This window comes from Mesocricetus auratus, unplaced genomic scaffold, assembly GCF_017639785.1.
Source record: "Mesocricetus auratus isolate SY011 unplaced genomic scaffold, BCM_Maur_2.0 Super-Scaffold_100011, whole genome shotgun sequence".
In the NCBI taxonomy this organism is placed as follows: Eukaryota; Metazoa; Chordata; class Mammalia; order Rodentia; family Cricetidae; genus Mesocricetus; species Mesocricetus auratus.
This window is the reverse complement of record NW_024429195.1, coordinates 77,849,695-77,865,169: the sequence shown is the minus strand read 5'-3', so window position 1 is coordinate 77,865,169 and position 15,475 is coordinate 77,849,695. Positions and strand designations below refer to the sequence as shown.

Below are 15,475 nucleotides of genomic sequence, written 5' to 3'. Positions count from 1 at the left end.
CTCTCATTGTTGGATGGGTGCCCAAAGTCCATTTGTATATCCGGGATAAATACGGATTTACTACCCAAGGCTCAATTGTTTGTTTCTTTTGAGACAGTGTTTCTCTATGTAGTCCTGGCTGTCCTGGAAGTGTATACGAGGCTGGTCTTGAACTCACAAAGATCCACTTGCCTTTGCCTCACAAGTGCTGGGATTAAAGGTGTGCACCACCACTGCCTGACTGAAATCACATGTTTTTTGAGCTGAAGAAATGTATATTTTAACAGAGGTTGACTGAACAAATAGACAATAAAATGAGATCATTTCAGATAGTGATACATGCTGTATTTAAAATATAGAATGAAGATCTGGATTTGTAGATACACTCACTATTAAAAGCATTAGATACATCTCAAGAAAATAACTATCTGGAAAAGATAACTTTCCTCTTGTGGGAGTGTTTTCATTGCTCATTTTATATTTTGTTTAGTTTTCATTGCTCATTTTATATTTTGTTTAGTTTATGTCTTATATCTCAGGTCTCAAGATAAGACTTTTAGATACAGTTCAGTTCCATTGATTAATATATAACTTATCGGTAATGAGATGATAAAAATGGGTTTGGATATTATGCTTCCATTAAATCGAGTGACCTCATCAGTTAATGGCTGCTTCTGTATTTTCTCCCCCAGACTCATAGAATGTGTATGTAACTTTTTCCACCAGAAGATCAGTGCCTCAGGGAATGACTGAATGCTTTTCTCCCTTTTGCATTTTTACAATTGTTTGCTTTGGTTCTAAATAAATGAAAGATAAAATATACTTCATACTCTCACAGAGCACATAAATGTCTATTTAATTTTTTGTTAGTCTCTAGATAAGGTTGTAATGGAAATGAGAACGTGTGAAGAACCACGAGCCCCTAATGGTCCATCACCAATTGCGACTGCATCAGGACAGAGGTAAACCATGCCCTCTGCTTTGCATGGCTGCTACCGGGTGTTCCTTTCTATGGCTGTGGCTCTCTTATCTGCAGCAGCAGGACAGGAAGAATTTAAATTCCTTTCACCTCAGATACCCTCTGCTTAAGCCACTTCTTTATTACATTTCTACATTTAGTTAGTAGCAGATTATTTTTAAGATTCATCATTTCTCTTGATTATCATATTGTTAAATAGTAATGAATATCCATGGGCAGTGCAGAAGAGCTTAGTCTATAAATCAGATGTGCTTTTAATTTTTCATTCCTGTAGCTAACTGTGGTTTCACTTGCCATGTATTCAGTTAGATGTGACTAGTGACAGTCTAAAAATACGAGATGAAAAATGTTGAAAATCTATGCCTTTATAAAAGATGTAAAAGAATGAATTTTAGCTGCAGATATGGGTCATTCTTTTGTCCAGTGTGTTCACACTGTACAGGGTTAGTCCTTCAGCACTGTGTGTGTTCACACTGTATACAGGGTTAGTCCTTCAGCACTGTGTGTGTTCACACTGTACAGGGTTAGTCCTTCAGTGTGTGTGTTCACACTGTATACAGGGTTAGTCCTTCAGTGTGTGTGTTCACACTGTTACAGGGTTAGTCCTTCAGTGTGTGTGTGTTCACACTGTATACAGGGTTAGTCCTTCAGTGTGTGTGTGTTCACACTGTATACAGGGTTAGTCCTTCAGTGTGTGTGTGTTCACACTGTGTACAGGGTTAGTCCTTCAGTGTGTGTGTTCACACTGTACAGGGTTAGTCCTTCAGCAGCTGCCTGTGTTATCTGATCATCTGTCAGGTATCAGGGCTTTATTTTCAAGTAACTTTTACTTAGTAATGCTAAAAAAAAATCACAGTATGTAAGCTGTTTGCTCTATCTAATATTATTGCATAGGCTTACATATTTTTTTTACTTTATCACAAGATGGGTGTGTGTAGCAAAGGATATTTTGAGTAGATGGAATATTTACTTATCATGTTTCAAACCCTGGATTTATTCAGCAATACATTAACAAATGTGGTTACAAATGACTAGACTCCCAGTCATCAGGAAGGACAGGCAGAAGAATCAGGAGTTGAAGGTCATTCTTGGCTACGTGTTTGAGATCCTGTTTCAAATAGGAGAGCAGGATGAGTGATACCATAATAGACGGAGTCATTTTTGGTTTGAGGGGAGATCTGACTGTAGTGAGATTTTCAGAGATCTATAAGGATGACGCCAACTGGCAAACTAAGCAATAGTGAAGAGAAAACCTTAAATGCCCCTCCCTGATAATGAGTTTGACGACTATCATAAATGCCATCCTAGAACCTCCATCTAGTGACAGACAGAAGCAGAGGCAGACATACACAGCTAAAAACTGAACTCCTGGAACCCAGTGACAGAGAGGGAAGAGTGATGAGCAAAGGGGTCAAGACTGGGCTGGTGAAAGCAGAGAAACAGCTGAGCTCAACAATGGGGAGATCTTGGACCCCAGACTGATGGCTGAGAGGCCAGCATGGGATCTAGACCCCCTGAATGTGGGTGTCAGTGAGGAGGCCTAGACAATCTATGGGACTTGGGGTAGTAGATCAGTATATACAACTGGACTTTGCGTGCCTATCCCACAATGAGGGGTGCTCTCTCAGCCTGGACACTTGGGGGAGGGCCTAGGCTCTGCCCTGAACGAAATGACAGACTCTGGAGATGCCCCATGGAGGGCCTTACCCTCTCTGGGGAACGGAGTGAGGATGCGGTGGGGACTGGGGCCTCTGGTGGGAGCAGGCGAGGAGGGGAGTGGGAGGGAGCTGGGACTGACATGTGAAACAAGCTTGTATAAAATTAAAAAAAGACAATAACACAAAAAAATAAACTCAAAACAAAATTATCCCAAGAATGTCCATATTATCATAACTTTTTTTCTGGGCTTTTCTAGACAGGGTTTCTCTGTGTAATAACTCTAGCTGTCATGGAACTAGCACTGTATACCAGGCTGGGACTCAGAGATCTGCCTGTCTCTCAAATGCTGGGATTAAAGGTTTGTGCCACCACTGCCTGGCCTCTTTAACTTATTGCCATGTATTGTTATACTTGCTCTTTGATTATTCAGGCAACCATTAGGGGTCTTAGAATATTAATTTTCTCTGCACCTCATTTCCTATGCATCAATGAGATTTTGTTATTCCTAAAAGTTAAATGATGTGGTAGGCAGAGACAGGTGGATCTCTATGAGTTTGAGTCCAGCCTGGTCTACAGAGTGAGTTCCAGCCAGGACTACACAGAGAAACCCTGTCTCGTAAAACCAAACCAAAATAAAACAAAACAAAAGATATCTCTATAAATTATAGATCTTTGGGTATACTATAAAATTCATATCCAGGCATGGTGGTACACTCTTTCATCCCAGCACTCAGGAGGCAGAGGCAGGTGGATCTCTGTGAGTTCTAGGTCAGCCTGGTGTAGAGTGAGTTCCAGAATAGCAAAGGCTACACAGAGAAACCCTGTCTCAAAAAACTAGAAAAGAAAGACAAAAGGAAGGAAGGAAGGAAGAAAAAAGATAGAAGCATGTGGACTATTTCATAACGCTCTATTGAAAAGTTGAAATAGATTTTTAAGGATAACTTGTTTATGGGACTGGAGAGATGGTTCAGGAGTCAGGATTACTTGCTGCTCTTACAGAGGATTCAGCTGTGATTGCCAGAACTGAAATGACTGTGTATAACCTTCTGAGATTCCTGCTCCAATGTCCTCTTCTGGCTGCTGTGTACTCGCATACGTGTAGGCAAAATACTCATATGCATAAAATCGAAATGTGACTAGTTTAGGAGCTGGTGTGCTGGCTCAGCAGATGAGGGCTCCAGGGATTGCACTGGAAGAGAGCGCAGCTCAAGCTGATGTGTTGCTTCCTGTCTGTCTGTATGATGTCATCCATCCTGTGCTGAGATGATGGAGAGCTGTGCTCAGTGGATGTAGAGCTTAGATTTGGGTCACAAGTGACAGCGACAGGCTGTCATGGTAGCTTTATAATTTCTTGTCTGTCTAGAAACTTTTGAGATTTTATAGTATGGATTAAATTTTATGTTTTGTAGTTGCTTTTTAGATTGGTTAGAGCCCGAAACAATTGGAGAAAGATTAGAAATACTTTCACAGTTACTGAAAGAGATAAAGAAAAGTAGGAAAATGTATAGTAAGAATGATTTCTTTTGCATTTTTTGTTTTAGAAATGTGAGTTAGATATTAGGGATTTGTATATGTGAACCTCTATGAGACTATTAGCATCGTTTTTTAATGACTTTATTTTGGTTTTGTTTTGCTTTGTTTTTCCAGTGAATATGGCTTTGCTGAAAAAGTTGTTGAGGGAATTACTGTTTCTGTCAATTCCATTGTCATCAGAATTGGAGCAAAAGCTTTCAATGCTTCCTTTGAACTATCTCAGCTCCGAATCTATAGTGTCAACGCACACTGGGAACATGCAGACTTGAGGTTTACTCGTGTTCAAGATCCACAGAGAGGAGAGGTAACAGGCTTTCTTCTTATTAGATAAATAGAGACATTTAAAATAATCACATCAATGGTCAGCAAGATGGCTCAGTGGGTAAGGGTATTTGTTGCCAAGCCTTATGATATAAATTACATCCCTGGAACCACAGGGTAGAAGGAGAGAACTGTTTCCTGCTGAGGCACGTGGGTGCCCACACATATGTACACGTAAACACACATGCACACATAAACACACATGTATACATAAACACACATGCACACAAAATCAATTTAAAATACAACTGGATGGCTTAGCAGCTAATTCTTGATGCTATTTCAGAAGACCTGAGTTTGGTTCCCAGGGCCTGCACTGGGAGACTCACAGCCACCTGTAACTATTTCCAGGGGGATCTGACTCTTTTTTTCTGGCTTTATAGGTACATGCACATATGGTACACATGCTTATACTTATGTGTGTATGCATGCACACACACACACAAATAAAATAAAATACTTACATTTATGGTTGTCCAGAATCACATTGTAGTAGATTTTCTCTTCTGGACTTTTAATCTAAATAGTTTAATCATAAAATGTTGGTATTTCAATGTTTTCCTATAAACATCTTTCACCTTATGGAAGTAATGAGTCCTACTTTTTAATTAAAATTTTTTTTGTGTGTGTGCGTGCATGTGTGTCCGTGTGTGTGTTTATGCCTCTGTATGTATGTCTTTACAAACATGAATACATGTGTGTGTGTACACATGTGTGTGCATGTGTGTACGTGTGACTATTTGTGTCTGCATGTATGTGTCTATGCCTGTACAGGTGTGTATGTGTTTGCAAGCATGTGTGTGCGGGTGTATACATGTGCATATGTGTGTGTGTGAATGCATGTTTGTATCATGGCATGTATGTGGGGGTCAGAGAATGACTTTGTGGAGTCACATCTCCTCTATTTATGTGGGTTCCAGGAATCAAGTTCAGTCCAGCATTTCATAGTAAGCGCCATTAGCTCCTTTTGAATTTTATTCAGACACTGTTTTAGTCATGACTCTAGTGCTGCTTGTTGTTTATGTTGTTTCCTAAATGAAAGTACCAATTGTCTTATAGGTGAGTATAATTCTGAATGTATGTTGTTGAATCTGATAAAGTATAAAAGTTGTATAATGAATATTTTTATAATGTCGCAAAAATTAGTTGGGAAGGTCCATTTTGCTTTTATAAATGTACACTTTCTCATTTTGCATGAGCATGCATTCCTAATCTCTGTTTTCTTCTTAGGTTCTGACATTTAAGGAAATAAATTGGCAGATGATTCGAATTGAAGCAGATGCCACCCAAAGTTCACATCTTGAAATTATGTGTGCTCCTGTTCGATTAATAACTAACCAGTCAAAAATTAGAGTCACCCTTAAAAGAAGAGTAAGTCTGATTGCCTTTTTGTGTTAGTGTTAAATAGTCAGGTGGAACACTGACACCAGGAGTTATGTATCCAGACAGTGTTGGCAGATGGAGGGGGACTGGTGCCCTCAGTCAAGTTTATGGGAAGGTAGCATAGTTGTTATAGCACTCCTCATCTGATACATGAGTATTTAAGTGCTCAATGGTCTGGTTTTTAGTTAGTTTTTTTAATAATTTATTTTTATTTTATGTGCATTTGGTGTTTTGCTTGCATATATGTGTATGTAAAGATATCAGATCTTGGAGCTACAGACAGCTGTGAGCTTCCAATTGAATGTGGGTCCTCTGGAAGATCAGTCATTTCTCTTAACTGCTGAGCCATCTCTCCATAGCCTGACTTTTTTTCTTTTTAAGATTAGATATTTGTTGACTATTTACCGTCTTACAGTTGCGTTTCACAGGTTGGGAGTGTAACTTGTGGTAGAATGCTTACTTAGCACGAATAACGAGTTCAGTCCTCAAATGCAACTAGGGGTGGGAGGGATGAGGAAGTTGAGGAGGAGGAAGGAGAAATTTCTCTTACTGCGTTTTGCTCACCGATGGTTTTTATACTGGTAGTGAAGCCTTTAATCTTCAGATTTTGCTGGAGAGGCAGGCATGGTGGCATGCACCTTTAGCCCAGCACTTGGAAGGCAGAGTTGCCGTTCCAGTTCCACAGAGACCCTGTCTCAAATAGACATAAAAGGTGTTGCTGGTAACTTAGATAAATGAAGAAACTAGCATTAAGACTATTGGAGCCCGAGAGTCCACTGGGTATGGTGATGAAACTGAATGAGGAGGGGATACTTTTAAAAACGGCTAATTAAAGACTCCACAGAGTGCCGTGTGCTTTTTGTATCAGTGCTTACCAGCATCAGTAACGGAGGCAAGTCCGCTGAAGGGAGTCTGCTCCGAGTGTAACAGAGACTCCCTGAAATGTGAAATGCGGGTGAAATGGCCTTTTGGTATTTGATGATTGTAATTCCACTTTCTCAAGTAGGATGAGTTCAGTTAATAGAAGTGGTTATGATCTGTCAACTGCACATAGAAATTATACACATGTTATGTAACTTCAAAAACTTGTCAGTCTTTTTTAGCACTATCATCTCTAACTTTGGGAAATATTCTTCTTATCTTATTGGAACTCAATAAATATTTGTTACATTTTCATTGTTATTTATCTCATGAGAATTGTGATACATTCTATGCTATGTTTAGAGGTCAGAGGATCATTTAGGGCTGTTGGTTCTCTCCTTCCAGTATATGGGTCTTGAGGTTTGAGCTCAGGTCATTAGGCTTGGTTGCAAGTGACTTTGCCTCCTGAGCCGTCTTGAAGGCCTAAATACTTAATTGAATGAAGGAATTATAGCCACATTTAATCCTATTAAAAATTTACTCTTTTAGTTTTGGTTTTTTTTTTTTTTTTTTTTTTTGGTTTTTTACGAGACAGGGTTTCTCTGTATTGTTTTGGAGGCTATCAGTCCAGCCCAGCCTCGAACTCACAGAGATCCGCCTGCCTCTGCCTCCCGAGTGCTGGGATTAAAGGCGTGCACCACCACCGCCCGGCTAAAAAATTTACGCTTTTAATAAATGTAAGTGTGTTATGTTTTATTCTTGGATTAATTTTCTAAATCATTTTTTATTGCAGTTAAAAGACTGCAATGTCATTGCAACAAAGTTGGTTCTAATACTGGACGATTTGTTATGGGTTTTAACGGATTCCCAATTGAAGGCTATGGTGCAATATGCAAAGTCTCTTAGTGAAGCAATAGAAAAGTCAACAGAACAAAGGAAGAGTATGGCTCCTGAACCTACACAGGTATGCTACAAATTCACAGAAAAAAAGACAATGTATAACTTAGTTTAAACAGATAGGTGAGTTGGTATTTCCTTTGCATGAACCATGTATTTCCTGTATCTAAATCTAAATTGGTTACAGTATAATGTTAAATATGACATTAAATATAATGTTAAATATGACATTACTGTGTGTCTAGTGCTTGTTTTGTTTGGGGCTTTTTGTACAGGGCATAGAATGATTGACAGTGTAGAAGCATTTGATGGTATAATGCATGTGTTTGCACACCCATGCAAGCGTGGAATACGGAGCATAGTGAGTCTCCCACTTGATCTCCCTGCATCTTATTTCCTTGTGATAGTCTCTCACTGAGCTTGCTGCTAGAAGGCAGTCAGCCCCAGTAATCTTCCCCTTCCTCTCACAGTGCTTGTAGTTGGCCGTGCCCCACTTTTTAACGTGAGTGCTGGAGACTTGAACTCAGGTCTTTGCACTTGTACCAGTAAGTGCCTTCATGCACGGAGTCATCTCCTAGTCCAATAATCCTGTTCAGGAGGGAAAAAAATCCATTTTTAATTTTTTAAAGTGAAGGTAAATAGAAGTAAAACCTGGGTTTTATAAGAGAAGGCATTGAAGGCTGGCAGCATAGATAGCTACATTAAAGCTGAAAACAAAACTTCTGTTAGAATTTTCTGATGGCTAGTGGTGGATTGGCGATAGGGAATCAGAAGCATCAGTTTATCTGAATAAAAAAGCATTGTTTTTTTCAGTCTTTACCAGTATTCAGTTCTGATTGATAATACATAAACATCTTAATAGAAAGGACATGAAAACTTCCAGTGGGTAGCATATTTGATTATTTTATTAAAATTAGAAATAAATTGTATAACTTCCTGTCGTAAAATTTATGAGATGTTACAAAATCATACTTCTATGAAGTTTTTTGATGCAGTGTTATGTCTCAGCAATCTCAGCTTATTGGTGATGGAGCATGGTACTTGGACATGACATTCATTGTAGACTTTCAGTGCTGTTCATGTTGGCACTGTTTACTGCCTGCCTGCTTACATGAGTACGTAGGTACTTGTTTTAATGGGGGAAAATATGTGCCCCCACCTTCCTTCGAGCCTCAGGATGTTACAAAGAGTAGACTATAAACACTTCCGTTCTGCATAAGCGTCACAGGGAGGGACTGAAAGAGTGGGGTGGGGGGCAGGAGCACAGACGCTTCAAACTGAGTTTCTGCAGAATTTAGAGAGGTTTTATAAGGACCATAATGGGATTGTGTCTTAATGAAGAACCAAGTTAAATTAAAAAAAAAGGAAAAGGAAAAAAGAAGAAGAAGCACCAAGCTAGGGAGATGGCTCAGTGGGAAAAGTGCTTGCTGAGCCATCATTAGGATCCAAGTTTGGATCCCAGCACCCACAAAATGCCACACGTAATGTAAGCATCTCTAGCCCCAGTGCTCCTGTGGCAAGCTGGGAGTGCAGGCAGGAGTGTGCCATTGGCAGATGGAGGTGGAAACAGGAGAATCCCGAAGCTTGTCGGCTGCCTGTCTTAGCCATGAGAGGGATCTTGCTCAAGTTAGGTGGAAGGTGAGATTGTTCTCGGACCTGCACACACACTGGCGCGCTGAGACCTGTGTTCACACAGCATGCACGCACCCTGCACTCTGTTCCTGAGCTTCTATTTTAAGGAAATTGAATTCCATACCTTCTACCTTAATGTGCCTTTATTTCTTCCGATGGCCTGAGAATATGCTTCCTTTGGATGTTGCACGTGCCAGAGCTGCACTTACCTTACTTAAGAAGTGGAAGGCACCTCTTACAGTTCCCCAGGCTGTGATGGGTTTGTCCAGGAGGAACAGATACTTCTGGGAACAAGACAGGAAATTTGAAATATGTGCTGCCAGAAACCAGTGATTCGCATGACTATGTGACAAATGACTTCCATTATTTTGTTTTGAATACGTCTGGAGAGGTGCTAATGTACCTTAGGATGAGCTGTAATAGGATTGGATTATTGGAAGTAATAGCATATGGTGAAGCACATTGTAAATCATAGCATGTAATTTGGAATGTGAAGCACTAAATTCCAGTTTTAAAACAAATTCTCATCCACACTACCTGTTGGTGTGAACAATGTTTTACAGAGCATGTAGCCAGGAAAACAAGTAAGTATCTACAGAACTGATGACGAACGAGTCTTGTCCCATTCTGCCGCTTTTGTAATGCTTATCCATGTGGCATTTTCTAAGTTCTTTGGGGAGGGGAGTCTAATTAATTTATGTTTACTTTTTTTTTATTTTATTTTTGAGACAAGGATCTTACTATGTAGCCATGGCTGACTTGAAACATACTTTTTAGGCTGCCCTTGAACTTAGGTAGCTCCGCCTGCCTCTTCCTGCTGAGTGCCAGTAGGTGTGTCACCTAATTAAATGTAGGAACAGCCTGCTGGGCTGAAGCAGGGCAGTTTTCCCGCACAGCGGAGTGGGTAGACAAGGGAGCTTCATACATATTGGCGTCTTGGCACTAGTAGGGATTTTCTATGGGGAAGTTCAGTCAGATTTATGACAGCATTCCAGAAGATGAGCTAAAGAGAGGACAGAGAATGGGGCCAGTCTAGAGGACGTGAATGTGAGTTTTTGAAAATGACTTGAAAGACATATCAATCCGGATTGCAAAGCAGTACCTACCTACATCTTCCAGAAGTTAGGGCTAAGGATGCTGAGGACTTAATGATAACTCGTAGTTCTATTAGCAATAAGAAGAAATAGAGAGGAGGAAGAAGCTTTAATTGAAGAGGTGAGGGTGAGGAAAGCTAACAGTGTAAATGTATACAAATATTTACTGAAATTTATTTGGCTTACAGTTAGGTTGTGTATAGTTCTCCAGTTGTTTAATCTAGATTTTATCTTTATATAATTCAGAAGGTATTTTAAGGCAGCTGAGCTACTGATACAAAACATACTGGATTATGCTCATTTTTCATGAGTTTATTGCTGGAAATATTCTGAGGATGTGACCAGGTAGTGATAATGTGGTTTGGAATCTTTAGAGTGCTACTGCAGCCTCATCTGTCCAGCATGTGAAGAGCCCACAGGCTGTCAACACTCCCGATCTAAATGATGCAATTGTAAAATGCTTCAATGATTATGATGTTAAGGAAACCTCCCATCACCTAGTGATTTCTCATCTAGATCTACACATCTGTGATGATATTCACACAAAAGAAAAAGGTAATCTTACATCAAACTATCTTGGCTTTTGTATAAATTGACTACAAAACTATTTTGTATTATATATTATCAATTAAATATCATCACTCAGATTGGTATGTAAATAAAACATTTATTTTATTTGGCGTTGGTACTTAATACTTGTTTAATTAACTGTTGGGTATCAATGCTAACAGTAAAATCAGGTTTACAAATTGGCCAAATGTGGTAGTACGTACCTTTAATCACAGTATTCACAGATCTCTGTGAATTTGAGGCCAGCCTCCTAATATACATAATGAGACCCTGTCTGAAAATAGCAACAATAACAAAGACCGTATAAATAACATTCTTGAATAAAATAACTTAGAATTGTCGTTTGAAATTACCTATGAATTTTATCCTATAGTCTATTCATTAAGTATTTACCTGTAATATGGGGCTGGAGAGATGGCTCAGAGGTTCAGAGCACTGGCTGCTCTTCTAGAGGTCCTGAGTTCAATTCTCAGCAACCACACGGTGGCTCACAACCATCTGCCGTGGGATCTGGTGCCCTCTTCAGGCCTGCAGGCACATAGGCAGAGTGCTATATACATAATAAATAAGCGAGTCTTAAAAAAAAAGTATTTACCTGTAGTGAGTATTGTAGTTAACTCACCTATCTATGAACCTGTGTGGTATTGGTATTTCGCCTGCAAGTGTGTCTGTGTACTGGTGTGTGCCCAGTCCCTCTGAAGGCCAGAAGAGAATGTGGATCCCTTGGAACTAGAGTTACACATGGTTGTGAGCTGCTGTGGGGGTGCTGGAAATTGAACTCAGTACCTTTGGAAGAGCAGTCAGTGCTCTGAACCTCTAAGCCATTTCTCCAGCCCTGAATCCATATTCTCTGTACCCATAAAGACAACTGTGTGCTCTCTAATGTTGTATCTCCTGCTCTGTCTCCCCGGCTTTTCATACGGAACCTGACTCCTGTTTTAACCCTTATCCCTGCGTTCAGCCTTACTGAGTAGATTAGGGTAATAGGGCAGGCAGGAAACTGCTCTTGGTCATTTTGAAAATCCAGGTTCCACACTTTCGTCTTCTCTGTCACAGTTTGAATGGCCCACAGTGATGGGAGAGTTCAGCAGGCAGGCTTACTTCAGGGACAGTGTTATATCATTTTGGTGAGTGTTAGAATGAAGCGAAGATCCCTTAGAAACTGAGATATTTGACCTAGGATTTTCAGGCCTGCTTTAGAATATCCTTTGGATTTTGTTGTTTTTAAATCTGAGAAAGTATTTTAGGTGCTTAGGAGAAGAAATTATTCTCTAGTCATCAAAGAAATCAGGAGGAATCGACCAACAGGTGAAAGGGTAGTAGACTTACAATCCCAGCCACTGGGATCTTCAGGCAAGAGGATCACAAATTCAAGGCCTGTGTGGGTCACAAGTGAATTCAGAGCCGTGTAGACCCTCTCTCAACTTTCTTTAAGTCTGGGGGAATACATATCTCTGATAGCAAGCACACTTGATGGCATGTGAGAGGCCCTAGGTTCAGTCAGTCCCCAGTACTGCCAAAAAGTGGGCAGGGTTGGACAGCAGAGCAGAAGATTCGGGGTTCGTAAAGCAATTTGTTGTCATTTTCTTTGCCTGCTTTATGTCTTTTGGTTTATAGTTGTCACTTATGCTTTAGTGATTGAAAAGGACAAACTAAAAAAAATGTTAAAGCATAGTAACAAAATGAGATGGTAAAACGAAGCATTCTTGCTTAGAATTTTCTAAGCTCTGGCATTCCTGCTATTACTCCCTTAGAAGCACACTGGACGATGTCTCCCACGCTCTAGTTCTGTAGTGACTGCTCCCTCATAAACACACTGGACGATGTCTCCCACGCTCTAGTTCTGTAGTGACTGCTCACTCATAAACACACTGGACGATGCCTCTCACGCTCTAGTTCTGTAGTGACTGCTCCCTCAGAAACACACTGGACGATGTCTCCCACGCTCTAGTTCTGTAGTGACTGCTCCCTCATAAACACACTGGACGATGTCTCCCACGCTCTAGTTCTGTAGTGACTGCTCCCTCAGAAATACACTGGACGATGCCTCTCACGCTCTAGTTCTGTAGTGACTGCTCCCTCATAAACACACTGGACGATGTCTCCCACGCTCTAGTTCTGTAGTGACTGCTCCCTCATAAATACACTGGATGATGTCTCCCACGCTCTAGTTCTGCAGTGACTGCTCCCTCATAAACACACTGGATGATGTCTCCCACACTGGATAGTTCTGCAATGACATCTCTGTTGTGAAATCCTAAAGGCTCCAAAATACTCATCAGTTTGCAAAAACCTCAGATGGTGAAAACTAACCAAGACACTTTTTTTATTACCATGTTTAAATGTCACACATTTGGTAGGTTTTGTTGCAGAATACTACTTTTGTTACGGAGTACTACCTCAGAAACTACTCATAATGTGCTTTGTTCATACCATATCACTTTCAAATAACAAAAACAAAAAAAGCAAAAATTCTGAGTACTGAAACAAATAGCTCCAAACACTTGGAGGTCAGAGAACAGCATTTGGGAGTCTTTTCACTTTGAGAGCTGGGAACTGAATTCAGGTTATGGGTGGGGCTTGCTGATACATGTTTTAACCTGCTGAGCTGTCTCATGGGCTGACATCAAAGCTTCAGATGAGAACTGCAGAGCTATGCTAAAAGTTACATTAGTTGATATAAACCGGAGTTAACCAATTATGTTAGGTGTGATTGCTATTGCTACTTGGAATATGAGTTTTGTAAAGCTTTTAATGGTAAATTCAGTGTTTCAAATATTTGCTTAGTGTTTCTCTCCCTCTCCTTCCCGCCCTTAATTCTTTTTCTCTTCCCAGAGTCAAATAGACGTATTAGTGGAGGTGCTATGCAGCTCTCTTTCACACAGCTGACCATAGATTATTATCCTTATCATAAAGCAGGTGTGTATAATAATGTATTTAAAATATGCAAATCTTGCTTTTAAAATGACATAGCCAGTAATTTTTTTAATTTAATTGTCCATTTGTTTTAACTTATTAAGTAGAGACAAAGTTACTATTATTATTTTTCCTCTGGCAGCATTTTACCAAGAATGTAGAATTGTCTTAGAAATATATTGAGATTCATGTAGATTGGAAAAGGAATCCAGTTTGGGCCAAGGTATCACTAAATGGTTGAGTACTTGAATTGCATGTTTGCAGCTGTAGGCTCCATCCACAGCATCACAGATGGAGTAGGGAGAAAGAGGGAGGTGGATAGAGTAGAGGAAAGAATTAAAATTATCTAAAATACTAAATACATGCTTTAAAACTAGTAAATAATTTAGAATATAGCAGCATGTATTATTTTCTTATTTATGACAAATCATTAGTCAATAGTTTGAATTTTTAGATGATACTGGAATTTTTTCCACTTTTCTGTATTTTGAAATTCATCAGTAAATAAGATTTAATAGGCTCTTTATCATCAAGTATTGATATGTTCTTTTCTCTTAAAGAGCAAAAACAAAGTAGATTGATTTATTGTTAACTAAGAATTTGATCATCACATCTATCTCTGAATTTTGGTAGTATTTGTTTTTCTCTTGTAATTTACAGTAATAAGAGAAAATCAAAATCAAAATATAATAACCAGGAGTTATAAAAAGTAGTAAGACTGTTACATTCAGGCTCCTTTGTCTGTGCCTATTACTTCTCTGTTGGCACAGGCAGATTTAGAAACTGTTGTTTGTCCCTGTGTCTTTTGGGGAGCTGTGTCTCAGGGCCTGTCCTAGTTGGGAAGGTTTACAGAACATTTCAGCTGGCTGCTGTGCTGTCACAGGTCTGTGAGCCCAGCACTAGGGGGATGTAGGAGGATGCCTACCTAGCACAAGAGGGATGCAGGAGGATGCCCAGCACCAGGGGGATGTAGGAGGATGCCCAGCACCAGGGGGATGCAGGAGGATGCTCAGCACCAGGGGGATGCAGGAGGACACCCAGCACCAGGGGGATACAGGAGGATGCCCAGCACCAGGGGGATGCAGGAGGACGCCCAGCACCAGGGGGATGCAGGAGGACGCCCAGCACCAGGGGGATGCAGGAGGATGCTCAGCACCAGGGGGATACAGGAGGATGCCCAGCACCAGGGGGATGCAGGAGGATGCCCAGCACCAGGGGGATGCAGGAGGATGCCCAGCACCAGGGGGATGCAGGAGGATGCCCAGCACCAGGGGGATGCAGGAGGACACCCAGCACCAGGGGGATATAGGAGGATGCCCAGCGATACAACCTCTGTTTCTAAGGAAGAGTAAAGCTTTCTAACTGTGGAGGTTATTCTTATTTCAGAAGAGAAAACAGTCATAGAGCAGGTTTTATTGTCTTTTGTATGTACCTGCAACTTCTCTTAAGTCATTACAAATAACCTAATCTAGATTTTGTTTTGTCCTCTCAAAACGTGTATCTGTTTATGAATGAAACCTGTGTTGTGCAGTTTTGTTGTTTCCTTAAATGTTTGATAACCATCATCTTGACAGCTTTAGTAGATTATGGTTGGTCATTTACAACAAGTCTTGATGGAAGAATTTTTCTCTTGGTGTTTTTCTGAGATTCT

General features: G+C 40.2%; 1 protein-coding gene across 3 annotated transcripts in view; it reads left to right on the top strand.

Moving 5' to 3' along the window:
• Positions 1-15,475, top strand: part of Uhrf1bp1l (UHRF1 binding protein 1 like) — an 80,716-nt gene that overhangs the window by 38,271 nt on the left and 26,970 nt on the right. For 2 of the 3 annotated variants that reach the window (XM_040755086.1, XM_040755088.1), the window contains 6 exons: positions 850-941; positions 4,265-4,454; positions 5,702-5,842; positions 7,509-7,679; positions 10,713-10,893; positions 13,744-13,827. In XM_040755086.1, the coding sequence (XP_040611020.1) occupies positions 850-941; positions 4,265-4,454; positions 5,702-5,842; positions 7,509-7,679; positions 10,713-10,893; positions 13,744-13,827 (859 nt within the window). The remainder of the gene's footprint in view (positions 1-849; positions 942-4,264; positions 4,455-5,701; positions 5,843-7,508; positions 7,680-10,712; positions 10,894-13,743; positions 13,828-15,475) is intronic. The other variant, XM_040755087.1, reaches the window with a different exon arrangement.